General features: G+C 37.5%; 1 protein-coding gene across 3 annotated transcripts; it reads right to left on the bottom strand.

Moving 5' to 3' along the window:
* Positions 1-752: 752 nt before the first annotated feature.
* On the bottom strand, positions 753-22,930 carry LOC108116968 (protein single-minded). 3 transcript variants are annotated; one of them, XM_017229126.2, is made up of 8 exons: positions 22,781-22,930; positions 6,619-6,813; positions 5,241-5,410; positions 4,774-4,875; positions 4,446-4,637; positions 4,135-4,334; positions 3,277-3,383; positions 753-2,812 (listed from the first exon to the last, which is right to left on the bottom strand). In XM_017229126.2, exons 2-8 carry the CDS (start codon positions 6,791-6,793, stop codon positions 1,515-1,517), a joined length of 2,244 nt encoding a protein of 747 aa, XP_017084615.2. In that variant the 5' UTR covers positions 6,794-6,813; positions 22,781-22,930; the 3' UTR covers positions 753-1,514. The 3 variants fall into 3 exon arrangements, with proteins under 3 accessions (XP_017084615.2, XP_017084612.2, XP_017084614.2); XM_017229123.2 differs by lacking the exon at positions 22,781-22,930 and adding an exon at positions 18,004-18,089; XM_017229125.2 differs by lacking the exon at positions 22,781-22,930 and adding an exon at positions 18,004-18,089 and having other exon boundaries at positions 4,446-4,613.
* Positions 22,931-23,332: the final 402 nt, after the last annotated feature.

Here is a 23,332-nt window from a genome sequence, read left to right as displayed (position 1 = left end):
AGTGACCTAATATCTGTTTTAACAAGGTAATTAAATAATAATTATTTAAGATCAACTACGTTTCATTCTTTAAATTACCAAATTTTATAAAATTATTTTCCCAAATGTAATAAAACAGTTTATGTGATGTTATTATATACTTTTTTTAAACTAGCAACTACATTTTTAAAAACCGTGCTTGAGTTTTATCTTTTAAATAATTTAAATTTCCGTTTTCCTTGTCACAGGGTGGTTCCGGTAATCTACTTAAAACATGATTTTACATTTTCAACACTATTCTTCATATACATAAAATACGTTATACGGATGTATAACAAGCAAGTTGTGTATAACAGCACTAGGTGGCGCCGTAAGAAAAATCTGTACGTGTGATATGCAATACAATTGGAAGGTGCTGTATGGAGGCCAAATTCGGAACTAGCGCTTACATAGTAAATGTAATTACATAATTAATGTAAAATGTAAAATGAAAGCTAAAAAGAAAATGATTAAAAAATAAAGATTATATATAATAAAAGACATTTGCTAAATTGGTAATTTCTTAAAGTAAAATTGCAGTTGAAAAGCAAAAAAATTTAAGATTAAATATTACTAAATTTTAAATATATATAGTAAGCAACGAATTAAGCTTAATTTTTAAGCCTTTGAAAATCTTAGTTATGAGTTGACCTTTCAGGATCAAGGCTTTATTGTAACATTGCTAAAAAAATAACTTAATAAACTAATTGATAAGAAAAAGAAAATGAAATCAATAATTTTTGTAAATAACATTTTATTTGTAAACTAAAATAACTAAATTAAATACAAAACTCTAAGCTTTAGCATCCTGGCTTTTAAATACGGCAAACTCAAACAATTAAACTCATTAGATTTATTGTTCACCCACATAATAATTTGTTTATTCAAATTAGAAAAATTTGCGATAATAGTTAATATTACATTTACAATTATTTACTTGACTTATGAAGATCATATATACCAGAATATCTGCATAGTGGAGCGGAGACCCTGCACTATTTACACATTACAGCATAATTATATACATATCCGATAGATATATTCGTGGATCGTGTGTATTTATGATTATGGGTTTTTGGGCCAAATGTATGCACATTTATGATATAGTTATTAAGTATAAGTATGTGCAATTAATTTAAGTTAGTTTGTATGAACATTTTACAGTTAGGCCTTACAGACTATTTATTATAGAATTTGTATTTGCTTTTGCAATTTGTTAACAAGGATTTTTCTGTATTTGATTTTTAATTTTTACGCGTTTTATCTTTACACTGAACATAATTTTGGGGGGATGTTAAGATATTTAATAAATAAAACAGAATAGAGGGGGGCGTTAGAAATTCAGATACTTTTTGGCTCTGCCACATATTACAATTTTGAACTGAGAAATCAGAGGTGTAGGTATAATAACATTGCAACAACTTCAATCCGGCGGATGGGCGGGCAGTCGACGTTTTAGAAACAACAACAACAACAACAACAACATCGAGTTGCTGTTAATGCACAAAATCGTTGGGTATATAATGCTGCGGCTCCACAATAACGCTGGCGTAATGGGGCGTGGCCACGACAGCTGCCGCTGCAGCAGCTGCATTTACGCTCTTAAAACTCTCAGCAAAATCGCTAACCACTCTGTGATGTTGCTGCTGTTGGTGTGGCTGCTGCTGCTGCTGCTGTTGTTGATGTGGCATGGCATAGTGATATTGCTGGTGTTGCTGTTGCTGTTGCGTTTGCAATCTCTGCTGCTGCTGCTGCTGTTGCAGATGTTGCTGCTCCATTAGATGTTGCTGCTGCTGCTGTTGCTGCTGCTGCTGTTGCTGCTGCGAACTGTTGTCGGAAAAGTAGCTCAGCTCGAAATTGTGACTTAGATCGCTGTAGGTCGTTTGTGAGGGTGAAGTTCCATTAACTATCGAGGCATTTCCGGTGGACAACTGCCTTTCACTTTCCGAACTGCTAGAGCAACTATTCGAATTGGCCGAGAATGGACGTATCATCGAGGTTGCCACATCCACTGTGGCATCATAGTCATAGTAATAATGATTGTTATTGTTGTAGTAAAGATTGCCAGTGGTCGTATCCGGATATTGCATTTCCGTGGAGTAAACACCGGAGGATGAGGCGGAGGCACTGGAGCCACCACCGGCACTTGAGGCTGTGCCACCGCCTACACTGCTACTTGAGCTCACGACAAGGTCATTCAAGGGCGGATAAAGCTGTGTGTAACTCAGGCTATCGTGATCCATGCTGCCGGATTGTTGTTGCTGCAACTGATGATGATGCCAAACGCCATTATTGTTATTATTATTGTTATTACTGCTACTGTTATTCGTTGGGGGCACGGGCGTGACGGCATTGGGCGGTTGCAAGGGCATCTCCGGCTCGAAATAGGGATCCAACTTGGGACTGGCACTTAGGGCCAGACTAACTGGCGTCCCTGGACCCACCGGGTGGCCTGTTGCTCCGGCACATTGAGGCACCGACTGCTGCGGCACTACCACCACCTGAGCTTGGACCGCTTGTGCCGCCGCCGCAGCTGCTTGAGCTGCCGCCGCCGCTTGGGCTGCTTGAGCCGCTGGCGATATGGGCTCCCGTTTCACAACGCCCGTCTGAATCTCGTTCAGCACCAAGTCTTTCACCTCTCGTTCGCTCAGCACATAGTTCACGCTCACGATGAACACTTCTCGCGAGGATCGCGAATTGTGCACCAAGGTGGCATACGACTGCACCCACACCCAGCCGCCGCCTTTGGTCAGGAAGCGGTAGTATTTCGTGGTCACTTGTCCTTTGTACAGCACTGTAAGGAAAATAAGGTTTAAATAAGTAAATAATATTCATTATAAGCAGAAATCTTTGCATCTAAGCCATTAAGCACTATAAAATAAACTTAAACTTATAATATTTATTGATTATAAGTTATAGTTAAGATAGATTTTAGTTAAATACTTCGGGGTTTTAATATGCCAATCAATCGATTTAAGCATCTTTTCTCACAAAACAAAATGTATACAATTTTAAATATTTTAAATCCTTTGGCTTGGAAGGAGTTTTGAGTTTGCACACCATTTTAGGGACAAATCAATATTTGATTACAAAAGTTCTTCTATATTCTAAGGAATATTTCCCTTAAAACTTGTCATTAAATTTATTATTTTTATATTTGTTTTTCTTTAAATTATACAACCAAAACACTTTTAGTTTTGCTAAGTGCATGGCTTAGTGCACAATGGCAGTGCAGCGAATAAGAAGGTGTTATCTTACGGATTTGATGGGAGCAGCGCATGGCCATTACGTCCGCGGCGTGGATGTACTGATACAGGGTCTTCTCGATGAGGTCCTGCGGCTCGTATCCGGTTAGCTGCGATACGCTGTAAGCAAATAAACAGGCGACACAAGTTAGTTGGATAAACTTTCGAGGTCGGAGGGCAATAGCAGTTTCACAGCTCTTGTCCAAACAATGAATGGTCATTGGTGTTGCTGCTGGTTGATGTTTATTATTCGGCTGGTTTACTTTTCTCGACTCCAATTCAATTATGCAGGAAAAACAAAAAACCAACATCAAAAAAAAAAAAAAGAAAGCTGAGGAAAAGGGGCTGATTTGTGCTCACCACTTTGGGGTTGTTCAGTGTGCAAAAAAGAAGGAAGAAGGACGACAGAATAGGATGGCAATATGCCGTGGCATCATGAGGGTAATTGAGTGACAATAATGTCAGACAAAGTGGGCTGGTTTTTTGGCCCGCCAGGCACTTACACAGAGTCCTTTTTCCTCCTCACACATACATATACAAACTGACAAAGGAAAATCAAGCTCAAGAGGGAAATGATTTGTTTTTCTTTTCATCATGTCGCCCCGTCTTGCTTACATTTCCTTTTTCCTATTCAACTTCTCTTTTTTTTTGTTTTCTGGCACTTTGAAAACATTATCTTTTTTTACGGGGGAGTGAAGTGGGGGGCCCCGGAACTTTTTATCGTGGTGTAAAAGGCGAATTCGGAGGCCCGTTTAAATATTTGCCTAGTGTCGAATATACGGCAAACAAGGCAAAGGATACCTTCAAGGATTTTTTGTAAAGCAGTGAGAAAAATTTTGTAGAAAGTTTAAAACTTTAAAAATCCACTTACCGTGCATCGAAGAAGATGAGCTTCATGTCCAGCTTGGCCCGGAACATGAACATATTCTGGTGCAGCTTGATCTCTGTAATGGCAGATGAAGGCAGCGAGTGACCAACGGCCACCAGGCCGAGGTTCTGGATGAGGCTGCCCTGTCCATCTCCACGATCGGGATAGATGCGAGCCTTGAGATAGCCGGAGCAGTGTATTACCTAAAATATATTATATAAATTAATATTATAATATTCATTGCTTTCAAAATGATCATGCAAAGCCCTTCTGTACAATCTGTTTCTATGAAATAACTGTCTAACTTAACTCACCTTAAAACCAGAGGTCGTTAAGCCGGCATTCCTTTTGGCTAGGACACACTTCATGCGCAGGAAGAAGGTCTTCTCGATCTCGATGGTGTGCGATCCGCGATCGTGGTCGTAGGCAGATGGATGCTGGACGCCATTTGGACTGCCAATAGGCGTGTGCGTCTGGGCGAGCTGTAGGGAGTTGAGAAAGGCGGCCTGTGGCGTGAGTATAAATGGGATGGAAAGAGCAGTCCACAGAGAGAGAGAGAGAGAGCGAAAGAGAGCAAGAGATATAGGACAAACATTTTGAAATGTTTCGAAAGACTCTTTAGAAATTTGAGGCTGTACTCACTGGATGCTGGTTTATGTGCGGATGCAGCGACAAAATGGCATTCATCTCGTCCTGATCGTAGTTGTGTATGTACTCAAATATCGAATTACCAGTCAGCTCGACCTGTAAGAAAATATATCATTAAATAAGGATATATTTTAAAGAATTCAGAAGATGTTTAACAGGAGCAAATGTTTGATTTTCTTTTGATTTACTAATAAAAAGATATTTCTTCAATTTAAAACTTTTAATTTTGCTAAAGCAATGTGAAACTGATTTCTTTCCCAACCCTCCGTGAGTGCCAATTAGTAGGCAAATGCAAATGAATCGTCTTTTCTGAGTCCACAACACTTGGGTCCCTGAAGCCCGGCCCATTGACTTGCAAATGCAAGTGGTGGCCAGGATACAAAAAGGCAAATTCAGGTGGGCCCGGCAATTTATGCGCATAAATCAGGACAAGAGATCCAACAACATCCGACGACACTCACCTGACTGAGGCCCAAATGCACGGAGGCCGTTTCCGAGATGTACATGATTTTGCCATCCGGAGCCACCACGAAGATGAATCCGTCCAGCGTTTGCAGCAGATGAGAGCCCAGCTCCTTGATGGTGGCACCACGTTGCATGGCTGGCGAGGAGCCCCAGGCTTCACCAAGTCCTAGAAAAATAGGATTTAGATTTAATGAAAATTACTTACTATTAAAAAATGTTATTTCTTTTTTTTGTATATTTAAAAAAATAAAAAATCTCAAACTGAATAGCCATTTAACACATTTCTAATGATTCCAATTCCCTTTCCTATAGCCCAGTTACCCTTAATGTCCTTAAATAATTGTTTGTCATCCGCTGGAAGTATCTTAATTCACAAAGTTCCCACCAGCAGCAGCAGCAGTGGCAGCACACGCCCTACTTGGCCACTGCTGACGTCTAAATATTATTCCCAATTAAAGTCATCGAGCGCCGTAGGTGGCCCATTCACAGTCCACCATTCATGCCAACTCACTTCCCCACCCCAATTTCCACTGTTCGCACCATATATACCCGTGTATATATATCTACAATATATTGTCATGTATAATATATAATAGCACTTCCTTGGGCCGTCCGGATCTCGTTGTTTGTTGCCTATTATTAAAATAATTATTTCAATAAAGGCAGCAAAAGAAAAGCACAAAACGGTGCGGCAACAATGGGAGCGACACCCGCCCACCCAGCAACCTATCAACCCACCTCCCACCTACTCTTAAACAACCCTCTTTGTCAGCAGAAAATCTCAGTGGCGCACACTCCCATCGGGTCGGTGGAGGAGGTGGAGGTGGAAAAGCAGCGGGAAAACGGGAAATAGGGGGGGTCGAGATTTCCAGTCCGGTTCTCGTTGCTCGTTCCTCGTTGCTTTTTGAGTGAAACAACAGCCGCCATTGTGTTTTAGCCACCACCTCCTCGCCCCCTTCAAGCCAACCCACTTTATCCTGCTGTTTATTGTCTTCCCATTGTTGAGTGGTTTTTCCCTGGCTTTCTTCCAGCAAACATATGCTTTAAACAAACATCGCCGTTTAAACTTGAAAATTTGCAAAGTAAAAAAAAACAGCAGAGGAATATATAGAAGTTGAAATGAAAACAAAGGATCATGTCCTGCTGTGAGGATATGTCGAGGTTGGATTATAATGAGCGTGTCGGTCGCGTGGCTGTCAAACATTCCGCATCATTTGCCATAGCCACAAGGCGTATTTCACACGAGATGAAAAGCCAAGACCCGGCGACAAATTGAGCGGCAATCAAGTGAGTTTTCCTTTTCGAATAAAAATGGGGGGAAATTTGGAAGCGAAATTCCGAATTCCGAGAGAAGCGCCAGCATATGGAACTTACCATCGGGAAAGACTTGTCGCATTTTCAAATACGATGTGGTCAGCCGGATGACGGAGGCCTTGTCCAGTTGTGAAGTAATCGCCGCTGGTAGCGGCAGTAATTTGGCCAATTCACAGAATTCCGTATTTTCCTTTTCACGTCGGGTGCGTGCCGCATTTTTGCTTTTCTCCTTCATGGCACACGTTTTGGCTATATCTGGAAAAATCAGTAAAAAAAATATCAGTAAAAATGGGGAAAAATCAGTAAAGGAAGGACATTTTTTATTATTACGTTTCGGAAAACCACAACGAACCATGTAATCTGCTTTCATAGCAATCCTTGCGAATTTTTCGATGGTTTGTCATTTTAAAATGTGTTTTTTTTCTATAATTAGTTAAATATCCTTTAAAATTGTTAGAGCTCTCCTATCCTTAGCACTTGCTCATGTCTCTGCAATCACCTGTTTGCAACTGAGCTGCTTTCCTGCAGGACAAGCAGTTTTAACAGTTTCCCAACTGATCCCTAAACCCTGATCTTCTACCTGATCTCTCTGGGAGAACAACCTGCCATTGGCTGAACTAGAATCTTTACCTGTTTACCTGCTGGGCAATTGACTTTTTGCAATGTTACTAATTTGCCGAGATCCTTTCATCTTGAATGGCAAAACTGGAAATAGTTGGCATCTCTCTTTCTCACTCGTTTTTGACTCCTGCATTCTACAGGTTGACTTTTCCCAACCGCAGCAGTTTGACTTATATCTATATATGTATATATCGTGTGTCTGTATGAGCACATAATACTCAAATGATGTCCCACGCACACTAGCACACAAACACTGAGAGAGAGTTTAGGAGGTGGCACAAATTTATGTATGTGCAACATACATTCACAGGATTCAGGATGACCCACAGCCAGCATCTTGTCATTGATAGTTTTCGAACGTGATTTTGGCGCAGTTTTGGCCAAATCTAAGCCATTGGGACTCCTGCTGCTTTTTTTTCCATTGACTTGCATCTTTTTTCTGGCTATTTTAAAGAACTTGGCCATTTACGTAGTTGAGGCGGAGGGCAAAGAATTTGCACGTAGTGACAAGTTTATTGACATAGGTCACGTATTTTAAATGCATTTAAGGGTTAGCCGAAAGATATAAAAGCCCCCTATATGGAATGCACTGGAAAAAGTTAGACCTATAAAAATGTATGGTTTTCAAGGTCAGCTTGTAAGTTATATAAAACAGAGAAATGTTTATATAAAAATACAAAAAAATGTACAAAACAATCCAAGAAATGAATAATTTTCTCAAAGATACTCACACTTTTGAAACTATAACTGTAATAATATCTATAAATAAAATAATCTGCAAAAAAAATAAACTTAAAACATAACGAAATATTTTTCAAGTAACTTTAAAAACCCCAAAAATCAAATATATAGATTTGAATAGTACTGAAGGTAATTTATATTCATTTGCCATCAAGAAATGAAACATTTGTCAAGAGTCAGAGATTGAGGGAATTGCCGACATCCGTTACGCATTCGCAGGAGCAACAGATTTGCTCAACGATCATAATCCTAAAGAGCATTCCGCGCTAATCCGCAACGCAAATGTGCCAACATGCACATCTCTGAAGTGAGGTTGCTTCCCTTTTCACTCTAGAGGAGGAGGAAAAAAGAGAAAACCACCGGGAAAAACATAAGGAAAAACACAAAGGCGTTCCCATTTAGGCCGCGATTATTATAAATGCCTTGAACGGACAAACAAAATGAGGACAGGAGTCAACCAGAGGGTTGAGTATCATATGCTGCGAAATCCAGATAATAGGATAGTTTACGAGCAGTAAGTGGGTCAAAATTATTCAGGGTATAAGCCATTATTCCTAAGGAACATTACAGCAATTCTTATAGCTATAAATATCAGAATATCCCATGATATATCAGAATTGGTTCTCATAATGTCAATGGTACAATCAAGGAAGTAAGTACTTTAATTCTAGAAAGAGGAAGTCAAAGTATAAGTTTAAGTATAAAGTATAATGCCAAAAATATCATCATCTTGGAATGTGGAAAATCATTAACAAAGAATTAATTCTAATAATTTAAGTAATGGAATATGAAATGGAATATATAATGTATGGAAAGCATAAAGGGAGCGGCTGTGGGAATTTGATTTATTTTCCATAAAATCTATTTTTAATAATAAGTAAATCTTAAAAGTTCCCCTTGGCATAGCAAAAAGTAGAAAACACACTTCGCCAGCACTTTAACGAGCAACTCAATGATCTCTTCTTCCCGGAAAGTGTATAAAACTCCGACTCATGCCTCGAATGGCAACTCAACGAACCGGATCTCAAGCCGAATACCATCCTCAGCCGAACCAACTTGACCTTAATCTGGTTACAGGCAAACAACAACAGAAAACTAAAAACAAATGGGCAAAAGTTTAAAAATAAAGTCAACACAAATATTCACACTGAACTTGAACTAGAGAGTTGCACATCCATAAACACAGAGGAGAGACAGTGTGTGATGGGAAAAAGAAGATTTTTAAATAAGAACAGGTAGGATATGAAAGATTCCCACGCAGTGGAAGCTGGAGAGTCCATAAAGCAATTTAACAGGACACTGGACGCTGGTCCGATACTAATGTGGGTGTTGCGGGCGAGGCGCAACAGCGTGTCCCATATCCTCCTGGCATATCGGATCCTGCTGCTAGTTTCCCACTTCCCAGGACGATCCACAGGTATGGCTATATATGCTAAAAACCCGCTGCTCGTCGTTCGATTCTCACGCTAGCGCATAGCCATTCGGGAATTTCCAAATCGGCCAATTGATAACCAGTCGGGGAAATACAGCAAAGAAAAAAGCAGCACATGTCCTGGAAGTGTGAGAAACTTCCGAGGCAGTCAGGTAAACAAAGTACTCGGACTTGAAGGTACCTCACTGAGATTCCCACACACATTCCGGAGGTGTCCTATCAGGTGGGAAGCTGTGGCAAAGCGGAAAACTCGCCATACGCCGTAAATGTGCGTAACATATGCCGGGGCCAAAACGATAAGAGCTCGGCTCCTGTTAATGCCAAAATGTTCATGTTCACTTAGAGAAAAATTTATAATTTAATGGCTTTCATTAAGTTCAAACGCACGTTGACGAAACTTTATTTTGTAGGTTAAAAAGATTTCCATTTTATAAAGTTTTTACTATTAAAACTGATCCCATTAATGTTATATTAATATTAGTCTTAAAAGAAACAAGTATTTTTAAAATCCCAAAATAGAAATAAGTTTCTAAGTTTCTTATCTTACTTGTAACAAATTTTAAATCATTTTTTACAATTTTTCATGGGTGAATAAGATAGATACTACTTTCAAAATTCGATTACTTTTATAAAAAAAATATTGTCATTACTTATTATACCCAATTAAATACATTAAAAACAATTCAATAATAAAATGTTTAACAATTTTTCACTGTGCACTTTTTCTACCCAACCCCCAACCGCCACATTTTTGGTCCTTTGCTCTTTTTCCCGTGTGTTTTCCCAACGCACATGAAGTTTTTATCTTGAAACAACAGTCGGCGTCGCGTCGCTGAAGGGGCAACCTCCCTCGAAATGGGTCGCAAATTTTAATGCTCAGCTCGCGCTTAATTTTGGGATTAAAACCCGTAATGCAAACAACGGGCTAAGGACACCACCAGACCAACGGGATGCGGATGTGGATGTGGACTCGCATCCGGACTGGTTGCCTCCGTACATTAACCCAATTTCAATATGCTTTTTGATTTGTTTGCGCGGCACTTTAACATTATCAAACAAAAGTTTATGCAATCCAGAAGAAGGGTGTGTGTGTGTGTGTGTGTTTGGGGGTGTTTGAGGGTGTTGGGCGTATGTTTTTAATTGCCTGCAATAACAAGTAACGACGGTCATAACAACAACACCCAGCACCAGCTAAAATCTCAGAAACGAGGGAACAAAAGCGTTGGCTTTGTTTTTGGTTGCCCAAATCCGCTAATTGCGCACAGTTGTCGTTGCTTTTGCCCCCGTTAAGATTACAATTGGCCCTTTTATGGTGCCCTAAATTATGCAAGGAACTGCCTATTGATTAGCATAATGGTTTATGAGCAAAGAATTAAGCAGGGATTGAGTCAAAGGGATCCAAGGATTCGGAGAAATAAGACCCTTTCTCTAGTTGGTCCTAAGAAAAGACAAAATTTGTAATTTTAAAAGTTAAAAGTATATATCTTAATAAGCGATTTCACATTTATATTAATATATAAAGATATATATATATATAATATCAATTAAAATCCATTCTAATAGGCAATTAAGCCAGGAGGCGCCTTGAAGTATGCAATTATTTTATTCGTTAAGTAAAAAGTTGTCAATCGCAAGTAAACGGACGTTTACCAACCATAAAATTAGCAAAAAAAAGTAAATTAATTAAAAGCCATTGCTTCCACAAATACCTAATTCAATAAATCACTTTTTTTTGTAATAAAAACCAACTATTTACACGAAATTATTAATTCAAAAGTTCTGCCATTGTAAAAGTACACTTTTAACAGCCACCAATAAAAACCTCGTAAAGCCTTGCAAAAATCAACAGAATACATTTTTAATCCAATGGTCGTGCATCAGTTTTTGCCAAATGTGAAATACACAAACAACAAATAAGAATTTTTAGTATGGAGCTTTTGTAAATTTGAGCCGAATCCCACCGCAACCAATATAATTTATTTAATATTAATCCAAGCAAATTATTTTGCATGAACTTTACCGTAAATCAGAAATAAAACACAACCAATGCAAACATTTTGGGGGAGCTGCGAAGTGAAAGCAAATAAAACCGAATCGATCCGTCTGACCAAACCCATAATCGTAATAATAATCAACCAGCACATCATAATCATTGTTTTCATTACACTATATTTTCAAAAATAATTATGCATGTATTTTATTTGTATTTGTCCAACAAACATAAGCCCAGAGCTGCCATCCTCCAGTTGGGAATTATATATGTACACATATATTGGGTTGGGGGAAAAATAAAACTGGAAAGAAGAGCGGGGCGTTTGGGGGCGTACAAATAGCCAGAGCAAATACGCAAAGCGATGAGGCGTTCAAAATGCGAAAGTAAACTTTCAAATGAAATAAAAATATAAAAAAAAAAACCAAAAAGTATATGTACACACACACACACACACAAAACAACAATAACAATGGGGGAAAACAACAAATACGGCAGTAGCGGCGAAATGTGTACCAGGAGCAGAGAGCCAAGCTATAAATACGGAAAATCTCGGAAATATCACGTAAAATCGATCAACAATACAAACTTGCAACCAAATGGCCGATGGGCACACCAACCATAGGCCATAGAACAATACCAAAACCCAACATTGCCTCTTTGCTCCTCTTTGCATCGTGGAAAATCAAACAAGTCAAAATGTGCTGCATGCCAAGAGAACAACACAACTTCCAAGGGTCAAATCGATAATCATATTTTAAGGCCCCGAACTTGCTGCATCATATATACAAACTCTTATATATAAACGACCTCACCTACGCGTAAATAACGAAACACCTCCATTATCACTTACTCTATGAATTGCAGTTAGTAGAAATTGAACTGGACTTGCAGCCTGAACCCGCACATCCATTGTTGTCATTGTCGGTCGTCGTTCGTACGTGATGTTCACCATAAATTTGAATTTGATTTGGAATTTGCTCTAAAACACCAGCAGCAGCTGTACAACAACATGGACAACAATGGATTGCCATGGACTTGGACATGGAAACCGGCTACCATCCGCTGATGTTGGACACTGTACAAATATCCACATGGAATCTGATTCTGGCAAATAGACCAACAGGAAGGGAATGCATGTAAACATGTTACAAATAGGGAGTAGAACAGCAAATAAAGATGAGGAACTTGACAACTTGGAAGCAAAGTGGCATAATAAGTATTGAAAAAATTATTTCAAATTATTTTTAAGCACTTTATCATTATTTAATATGTATCTAACCAAACTTTATTTTTTATTATCCATTTTCTGAGGTTAAAAGGGATTTTATGGAGTATATTTTAAAATTTAATTATTATTTACATTTAAAAGTTTGAAAGTTCTCTAAGCAAGGAAATCTCTGAACAAATGGAATCTTATTATAAAATGTAATATATTTTAAATTTTTAAGTTTTTTTTCGTTTTTAGTACCATTTATTAAAAACAAAATAGATAAATCTCTTAATTTATCATTGAATATAAAAAATATATTATATTTGAAAAATAAGTTAAGGATTTTCTTATTAAAAATGCTTTTCTTTACTCAATTATTATTTGTTAGTTATTTTAAACAACTATTTGTTGCATCTTAACAGTTTAACAATAAACTTAATTTCGAAATAAAAATAAAAGCAGCTTCCGTCGTTTACGAAATTCTCGGAATTGTCGCTTTACGATTTCGCTATTAATGACAATATTAATTTCATATCGAAATGGTTCGGAAGCCAATCTACTGCGTATTCATTTAGCAGTTGACGATACCATTTTCCGTTGCAATAAAAACTGCAAAAACAACAACACTAAACAGCAGCAATACAAAAAAGAACAACAACAAATAATGTGGCTCAGTCTTACGCTTGGGTGTAAAATGAAACAAAAGTATAGTTGGAGAAAAATCAATACAAAGTCACGTTTTAGAGAAAATCACGTTTCATTAGATACCTATGGGTATACACAAGCGCAACTGCAACTATATATATATATATATATATAAGAATATATATATAGCAATAAATATATATATATACCGAACAGGCATTAACATTCCATTGTGGAATCGTTTTATGTAAGCGAAAACTATAGTTTAAATTTAATTGAATTACTTTTAAAAAGTGTTCTGAATTTCAAATGCGAATCCTAAGTGATAAGGCAGGCATATTCAATGACTCTATTTTTAAAGTAAATAAGCTTGTGAATATATAATTTGGTTTTTCTCTGAAACGCAAGCTCACCTTGAAATTTATGACACTTTTCACTTTATTATCAAGGCTAACGTTAACGTTTCTGTTTTACGGCCTCAAGTGCCTAAAAATAGTGGGTAACATGATTTTTGGGGGATGATCGGAAGGTCTTCCTCCCCCAAAAATAAAATCCCACAGGAAGTGGAGGTGTTAAAGACTTTCTAAGTCCCGGCAATTTGTTGGTTTCCCCAAAATGGTGTTGAAAATCCTAAGATTTTTGTGTTTTTATGGTGGGATTAAAAGGCTTTTGAAGGTATTTCTGGAGAATGATAAACTGCTATTGATTAATTGGTCATAATATCTGAAGGTTGGGGTAAAAATATTTCGGTTAGAGGTTTGAAAAGCTGCGCAGAAGTTATTTGAATATAATGAATGACTAAATCTTGAGATATCATCTGAATAAATTAAAAAAAAAATGTTGTAGCTGTTACTCGGAGAATAGATAGAAACATACCTATTTTACAAAGTTACCAAGAAAATCTCTTACAATTATTATAAATATTGAATATTAAAAATTATTTTGCTGCTAAGGACATTGTCTTTTTTAAGTTTAGGTAAGTTTAAGTAAGAATGTTTTGTAAGTTTTACGTTGACTTAAAAACCTTTTCTTAATATTTAAAAATATGTGATAAAACTGTATTTTATGGTTATAGGTAAAAATAGGTTTTTCATCACTACTCAACTATTGTTACGAATAAAATTATATTCGTAAAATATTTAAATTTTTTAAAAAGGAATCCCCACAATTGCTTTTCTAGAAAATTGTTACACTATCAAAGTCGACGTGTTCGTTTGAACAGCGTAGCAAAATTACAGCATTAAGCGGATTTCCTCACTAGAAGTCAAACCCATACATGCAGACTTACATACCGGTATGCTCGCACCCATACTAACACCCAAGATAAACACTCACCGATGCTGAAGAACAAGAAGAAGAACCAGAACAAACACCCCCTGAAAACAGAGACAAAGACCCTACATGCAACATACATACGTGTAGAGAATTCATCAAAAAAAAAAGTGAACGAGACAAAAGAATTTAAAAAGCATCAAATCCTAGACGAGACCAGAAATACGGCAAACGAGCACAGGAAACAATCCAACACTCACACTAACAAACACAAAAACACATTGGGGCAACCCAACAACAACAAAACAACAATAAGACCAGAAGAAAATGGTGTCTCAGTCCCATTTCCATTCCCGTTTCCATATTAAGTCCCCATTCCCCAGGTAAAATTTGAAAGACATTAGAACCGATGCACAGTGGTGCATCTGTTGTCGAATATAAGACCAAAATAGACATAGTAATGGTCGCTGACACTTAAGAAAAAGTGGAAAAAGGAAAAATTTTATCTACCATATTGTATTGGAGATCCGGTTTTGAAAACCAAACATCAAGTCGCATGCAGCCATAAATAAATAAATAAATGGGGGATCTGCTTATCATTTAATTTATTACCTGGACTTACACGTTTGCCCTTTAGAAATGGAAATCAAGATTCCGTTTTTCTTCATTTTTTTCAGTTTATAAAAGAAACCATTTTTGACTATGAAGAAATTTATTGGAAAATATTATTTTTATTGAAAACCCGAAAAACCAAACCCTGAATCGTAAAACACTATATGAATCCTATATTTAAATCACGATCAATACTGGATTTTAGATAACATGAAGTACATTCTAAATGCAAATGCAATGAAAACCATAAAACATAAGGCAATGAAAGATTTGTTAACTAGGCGTATACGTGATTCTGGTAAGCTTACATCTGCTAAGTTATTTCATGCTCAATAAAAACATTTTCTGAGGCAACATTACACTGTCCTAGTCAACTAAGCGGTAATGGATGATATTTAACTGGAAAATGATGCCATTAAAGAATGTTTCTGAAAGATGAACTAAAATAATATATCAGCAAGGCAACCATAAAGTTAATGGTTTTAGGTTAAAAAGTTCATTTTAAGAGATGTTGAACAAATATTTCGAAAATCTCAATTATTTTATATCTGCCTTTCATTATGAGCTCATTTCAAAGATAACAAGGCTTTCCCACTAGAGTTTTCAACAGCTACAGAAGGAGTTATATACAAAAATTGACTTAAAAATTCAACTAGAGTTTAGATAAAGTTGCCTTTGAACTAACTAACTTATTAAAATACAACACAACTGTCGTTCGATTACGTCCAAGGGTTTTAAGTGAAAGCCAGTTAAAGGAACCGATAAATGTTAAAAAATATTATTAAGAATATTTATAAAAACAAGAAGATATAACCACTGTGCGTGGTTCATTCACCGACCAATGCAATACGGCTGCGCTGCTTTTGTGGCTGTTTCAAATTCTGTTGTTCAGTGTAACACAAGAGGGGGGAGGAAAACGGGTTCCACAACTCACACAAACTAACACACACACACACATACATAGGGAACAACCACCCTCTCTGGTAAACAACAACAGTGTGCGCAAGCGAGAGCGGATGAAGAAGAAGAGCGGCGAGCATTACACAAATACGTACACACACACAGAGACAAACAGACAGGCAACAACATTTTCTCATTGGCTGACTTGGAACTGGAAACTGGAACTGGCATTGGTGTGAGTCTCGTGCGTAATACGTGTGTTTACGCCTGTGTTTGTATTTCAGTTTGAGTTTGTATCGCGCCACCGCTCCGCCCACACACACAGTGCCACATAATTGTTGTGTTTGTGTTGTGTTGTGTGTGCCTGTCTGGCAACGCCTTAATAATTGTTATTTGAGTTTCATTTTGTTTTCAATGTTAGTGTGTGTGGCTCCAGAGTCTCTGTGTGTGTGTGTGTGTGTGTGTGTGAGCTGTTACACTCCATTAGCGAACATTTCTGGCATTTGTGTTTTAAGCTTTCTCCTTTTTGTTATCCCTTTTTTATTACTCAGGCAAATGTTTTCTTTTTTTTGCATTTTTTTAGACAAACCCCCTTGGCACACCTACACACGCACATTTTGCACTTCCGCTTGTCAGAATTCAATGTCAGTTTTGTTACTTCCGTTTGTATTGGTGTTCGTTTTGTTATTGCCTTTGTGGTAGAACGACAGAGAGGGGCTTTTGCCCATTTACATGGCCGCCATTTTTATTCGCTCTGTCTTAAAAATCTCGCAAACATTTGAATTTTACCCTTTGGAATGCTTAACATTTTTATGCCCCATAAAAACGTAAATTTCATTTCTCTTATTCAAAGTATTCAGCATTGGAGTCCATAAATATGTGCTCAACGAAAGTAATTACTTGTGACAAACAAATAAAATTGTTATGGCAACGAAATTTGTAAGTCTTAGAATCGTAAAAAGTTGTTTCCTTTGGCTTTCTAACCTACTGAAATGTACAGATCCTTAAACGAAAGCTGATTTATATTTTTTCTTTAGTTTGATTTTAAATTAAAAATCAAATATTTTTCATAGAAAATGCAGATTTATAACACAAAATACATTTTTTTAAATTAATCTTAAATATTAATTAGATTTAACCGTCCCTTAACTGTAAAGATGTGATAATTTGACAATTTGACTCCATAATGTATTATAAAACTTAAGCACATAATATTATTCACCATACAACAGAAATTGTAATATAATATGTTGCAGATACAATTCCAAGTGGACACGTTGCCCCAACAGTAACGGCAAAGAACGTTGCCCATCCTCCTTATGAAAACCTTTCCCTCTCCCCCGCATCTTGCCTGTCGCCTGAGCAGACAAAACAAATCATTTTCGGCGGCTACCGTATGCAAATAAAAAACCAAAAAAAAATGGAAGAACAACAAGCTCGCCCGAGACACAGTAAAAACAAACACAATGCAGCTGCAGCACACAGAAAAAAATCTTTTAAAATTTTTGATTTGTAACCCTTTTCACCGATGCAACTCAATAAAGAACCAATTCTATGAAACGGTTCTGTTTGAAAAATATAACCTACATTAGTTCAAAAGTTCCTAAAACAAATATACTTTTCTGTTTCAATACTTTTAAATCAATTTAAATGTATTCTTAAGCTCTTCAAAATAGAATCAAAAATAAAAAATAGATCTAGAAAATATTTTAAATATAGGTTCTTGATAAAGAAAACTTCAAATTTGCTTTGGTTCGTTTAAAATATCAACGTGCTTTGTCTTAGGTTGCAGCCAATAAAAGTTTAAAATATATCCTTGAAAATACTTCACTGAATAATAAAATAATAATTTAAATCAAGAATCACTATGGATAAATAATAAGATAAATAATAAAAAAAGTAAAAGTTTGCCATTAACCACTAATAAGTCCTTTAGGTATCAATATTTTTGTTACAAAAAAATAATCAAAATTTCGTTATGTGCATCACTGGTTATTATTCCTTTGGGCTAATGATTACTTTTTGGATCCATCTCATAAGCGGTCTGCCGAGAGTGCAGGCTGCATCGCTTGAGGGATTCGCTGGCCAAGATGAAGTTGCAAGACGTCCGCGAGATCGTAAATTATGCCACATAAACCGCGCGCGACAATGGGCAGTCAAAAAACCGAAAAAAAAACAAGACGACAAAGATGACGACTACGACGACGACGACTTGGTCACTGGGTGCAGTGCGACTTGATCCAACACTAAGCTGACCGCAACTAAAACGCTCCAATCGTCAACGTCGACGCCGCTGCCCAGAGACCGATCCGCTCAGCTTTTACACTGGGTTGCAGTGGGTTCTCCGGCCGTAGATGACTTTCGATTGGACTGTGACTGGGTGAAAAATCATGCGGAGAGCTTCGCTCATATGGAGCAGCGAAGAGCGCTGATGGTTCCAATGTCGCCTTCGCCGCGGACAATGTCACATGCTGAGGAAAATAAACAAAATACAAGCTCGATGACCATGACTTGTGCGGCGTTAGCAAAAAGTGTTGCATTTCACCCGAATCGCAGCGACTTTACTTTCTTCGCGACATTTGCTGAGCTCAGTTGGATCGGAGGGCGACGCCAGCTTTATAATAAAAGACAGTAACCAAGAGCAAAGTTGACCCCTGAATCAGATATTTGTATGCATAAAGAGAGGTCTGATCAGCAATTAACCCATTGTAGTCTAATGATTACTTTGGAAGTTATATCTTAAGAGTGACTTAAATCGTTTTATTTGGCTTCTTGACCTTCAACAAAAATTTATTTTAAATTATAAAAATCTTGATATTAATATTTTTATTTAGTTCCATAAATGCATATTAAACTCTCATAAAAACGGGTTAAGCTCCGATTTGCCATTATTTTTGTGTCATCATATCGTATTTTGGACTTTACGCGATTCATTCATTGATCGATCACGAATAGTATGAGTATCTTTTGGCACTTGTCAGCCGGCTCTGTGGCACGTGTTGCCGATTTGTTTTCACTGCCGATAATACTTCTTTTTTTGGAACTGCCAGTGTTTTATGTCTTACAATATTTCGGCTTCTTTTTTGTCTTTGTTTTTTGTTTGTTTTTGGCTGGCGTCGATGAGCTAATCGCAAATGACGTTTACAATTTCTTGCACGCGCAGCACTATTTTTGCCCTCAGCTGCAGTAGAGCAATGTTGTTGTTGCTGCAACTGCAACATCTTTTATTATCTTGCCTCAACGTGCAAAAATTTTAAATATTCTTTTCATTTATAGTCCCTCTTACTGCAGATAAAGTACAAAAGTGATTCATTAGCTGTGGCGCCGTATATACAAGTTTGGAATTGGGAAAAAGACTTGAGATTGAGGAAGGTTTCTAGTAAGAACAAATATATGTTTCGTTTTCATTAAAAACATTATTGACCATAAAAGTGCAGCTATCACAAAATTATTCAACAAATGTTATTTCCAAGAACATTTTTGCACTTCAAAATATGTTTATAATATTAAGAAAATTCCCTTCCAAGAAGCATCTAATAAAGGAGTGTGAGATGCATTATTTCTATGCTCTAAGTCTAGGGGCAATGCCAGATCAACCCTCAACTTGTCCAATGCTTACATGTCAGGCCCAAGCCCACAGATCTAGATGCATATCTCAAGACGTTCGATGATGGGATAATATGCACACATGCCTGTGCACATTGGACATATAGTAGATTCCCATATTTTCAGTACAAAAATCCCTAAACCCTTTTTACGTAAAGAGAAAAACAGAAAAAAACTTACAAGTTTGAAGCGCAAAAGATACAGATACATGAGGACAAAATGCGGGCGCTGTTATCCGATAGCGGAATGGTAAGGACCAAGACGAGGACAATGGATCCAGGATCTCAGCTATTCCTCGACGCTGTTCACTTGGAAACAAAGTTGCCTCTGAGATCGAACCGATTCGATATCGGGCGCGGGAACGTGATCCAAACAATGAACGCAGGACATGTGGCCAGGACTGTCCCAAAAACAGCATATATATGCCACAGTGCAAAAGAGTTCGTGTCGCCGCATAAATTAAGTCATTAAACAATAGTTGTAAAAATTATAAAAATATTTCCCTAGATCTAAGGAAAAATATATTTTTGGGTGTGAAAATGGCTAAACTGTTGCTCCAGCTGCAATTTACGCTTGGATTACAACCCTCCGACTTTTGTTTTTACGGAAGCTGGGCAACCGGAAAAGACTACGAACCGATCCAGGAATCCCGGATTCATGACTCAGAGCTGGGGGCAACCAATTGGATTTGTGGCAGACATAGTGGCGGCAGTTGGATAGCAAACCTGGAATTGTTAAGTACTTAAAGGAACCGGGACAGAGACGGCTGTGCGGCTCAATTACATTGGCGATTGAGCATGAAATTGTAATGCATGATTTGATTTCACGTGACAAAGGGACACGACATTGAAGACACTAGCATATGTGGCATAGGGATACACGGAGACAAAAATGTGTACCATAATTACCTAAAGAAATTTTATATTATCCTATATTGTACTATCAAATATACAGATGTTGTTTAAAGAAATTTAATCGTCTTCCATTGCTCTAAAAATTCCATAATTGACTTCAGATATTTTTAAGACTGTTAGATGGATTTCTTTTAACATTTTTTAACACAACACATATATTTTTGGGCTTTTTAAGTTTCCTTTAGCTTAAAAAAAGTTATAACAGTAACTTTTACATTTTCTATAATATATTTAAGACAATTCCTTGAGAAATCAAAAGTATTTCAAGGTGTTTATATCTTCTAGACCCCAAATAAATTAAATATTTTGTGGAATTTAATCAACTTGTAGGCCAACATCACATACAATATGTATTTTTCCAAGTGCTTAAATGCATGTGGATAAGTTTTAGGATGACTGACATCCTCCAGAATCCCAAGGCTCGTTTTGGAATTGGACACACCCGGTAATTTGCTTGGCGCGCGACACCTTTTGGAGCTGGAGTGCATTTGGAGACGGGTGTAGGTTAAAGGGAACTGAGCAACCAGAGACCTGAGGAGCTGGAGCTGGAACTGGCGACCCGTCATGGTCATTTCACTTGGCCAGCGACCAATGTCCAATGTCCGAGCCGAATGCTGTTTTGTTTGCTCGCCGTGCTTTTATGCCCTTCAGCGTCGGCACTCTCTTTTTTTTTTGCCTTCCTGGAAGTATTATAGTAAATTTCTCGCATATCTCTCGTGTGTCATTGTCGCCAGGTCCCCGTATCCGTATCCATCTCCATTTCCATCACCATTTCCATATCCATCTGCGTCTCGGTTTCCGTTCACGCTCCTCCTCCCCACCTCCGTCTCTCGGCCAGATTATTAGTTATTATTTTTGTCATAAATGCAAATTAGCTATGCGCAATTTGCATATTCTACATTAAACTTGAAACGCACACTGTCTCGGCAACTCTCGTTTGGGCATTGTGTTGAGGAAAGACCCGTCTGAAGTCTGGTCAGTAATGTTGGACATCTTTGTGGACCCCTGGCTTTGATCCTATTTGGGTTTACTTTGCGATTTCGCTGTGACAGAGTCGTTCACTGGTTGGGCATAATTTTGAGGTATGAAAGTATATTTAACTTTCCTTTTCTAATCAATATGAATGGGTGTGTTGTAATTTCAAAAGTTGTCTTAAAAGTTATATTATTTTACATGACTACAAAACTACAAAATGTTGATAATAGCGTAGATAAGTCAGCAGAAATTATAGTATCTACAAAGTACTTTTACAAACAAGTAGAAAATAAACCTCGTTGTAGTTTAGACTTTTACTTTTTCCAGAATCGACGTCATTGGTCAGATATGAGATATTTATATTAAGCTTTCTTCACTCTAATCGTCCACTAGGTATGATAAAGTTCTATTAAAGTTAAAGGAATGCGACTGTGACACTAAAATGAATGAACTGTAATCCAACGATAGATTTGTAAATATTTTTTAAACAAAAGTCTTCTAAATCTCTCTTAAATCCCAGGTAATACCCAACATTTTCTGTTCTTCAGAAAATGTGTTTTAGACCAACCAACTCAGCAAGCAATATTATTTCAAAAATGTATAAAACCAGCTTTGCGTAGGATCCAGATTCAGCTTAATGAAAGCTCTATAATTTCACCGATTCTCGGAGAGGACCATTAAAAAAACAAAAAACCAAACGTTGACTTTTGTTTTATGGAGGACTGCAGCGGATTCTGTAGAAAACCCGGGGCTGATGACCACAACGTCTGGGGTTTTGGAATCTGGGATCTGGATGGAGTCTGCGAGGGGACATTTTTAAGTGCAATTCGATTTGCTGCTTTTCCCTTTTCATAATTATAAAAAAAAAACAGTCTGTTGGTTTGGGCCCCGAAGAAAAATTTGCATTTGGCAGTGGGGCGTTTCGGTTTATGGGGCTTCTCTTTTTTTCGGGTTTATATTATTTCGTTTTATTGTTATTGTTGCTAAACAATAATTTCTGATTCTTGGTCCCCGAAACCGAGCAAGTAGTAACCTCCGCCGACGGCATCGTCGCCGTTGAGGGCGTCATATTACAGACGACTGTGTGACATGCCCTCAATGCCGATGACGATTCCAAACTCCTTTGTTTGCCTAGCATACATACATAAGTTTTTTTTTTTTTTTTTTGTCAAATGTCGCCTACAACAATTCGCATTGAATTTCACTTGTTCACTGCGCTGTTTTTTATTTGTTATTCATTTTTATGGTGTTAGTTGAAGGTTCCTTTGAAGGGTTATGAGTCATCTTGCGGGGAAACTCACCTCTGGCAGCTATCCGTTTTGCCGCTGGTATTGTTGCAGTTTGGCCACCGTCGATAAATCCCAATAGGAAAAGCTCCGTTTGGCAGAAAAACAAACTGAATTTGGCTCTTAAAAAGCTAGCACATTTTTTGTTAAATAGATGATTTAAAAATAAATAAACTTAAATGTGTTGCGGACGAACGATTTTTATGTTTTTTGCCGGAAAAGGTTTTTTTAATGGGCACTAGAGCAAATTGCTTGTTAGAATTCTTTATTTATTTTTAATAGATATTTATATATTTGTTTCTTAACATTTGCAGGCACAGCGAACTAAAATATCCAGACTGGTAAATGGATATTAAATATGGGTTTATCAATAGATATAGAAAGACGGCGTGGACGCGCAGCTGAACCAGCGAGCGGGCGGCTAGCGAATGAGTGACTACTCAAATGGACCGAGTTCAGCCTGCAGTAACTGGGGGCAGCAGCAGCAGCAGCAGCGGCGGCGGCAAAGGCGGCAGCAGCACGGCAGCAACATCATAGCGGCAACATCGTTACGGCAGCAACACCAAC

The sequence above is a fragment of the Drosophila eugracilis genome, unplaced genomic scaffold (genome assembly GCF_018153835.1).
Source record: "Drosophila eugracilis isolate 14026-0451.02 unplaced genomic scaffold, ASM1815383v1 contig_415, whole genome shotgun sequence".
In the NCBI taxonomy this organism is placed as follows: domain Eukaryota; kingdom Metazoa; phylum Arthropoda; class Insecta; order Diptera; family Drosophilidae; genus Drosophila; species Drosophila eugracilis.
Note: the sequence above shows the minus strand (reverse complement) of the source record. Positions and strands in the feature narration are given on the sequence as shown.

Excerpts from the sequence above, each read along its gene's own strand:
- LOC108116968 (XM_017229123.2), bottom strand. Across the intron at positions 4,876-5,240 it reads TGCATTTGGGCCTCAGTCAG|GTCGAGCTGACTGGTAATTC; the intron begins GTGAGTGTCGTC and ends ATTTTCTTACAG. Across the intron at positions 2,813-3,276 it reads GCGCTGCTCCCATCAAATCC|TGCTGTACAAAGGACAAGTG; the intron begins GTAAGATAACAC and ends TTTTCCTTACAG.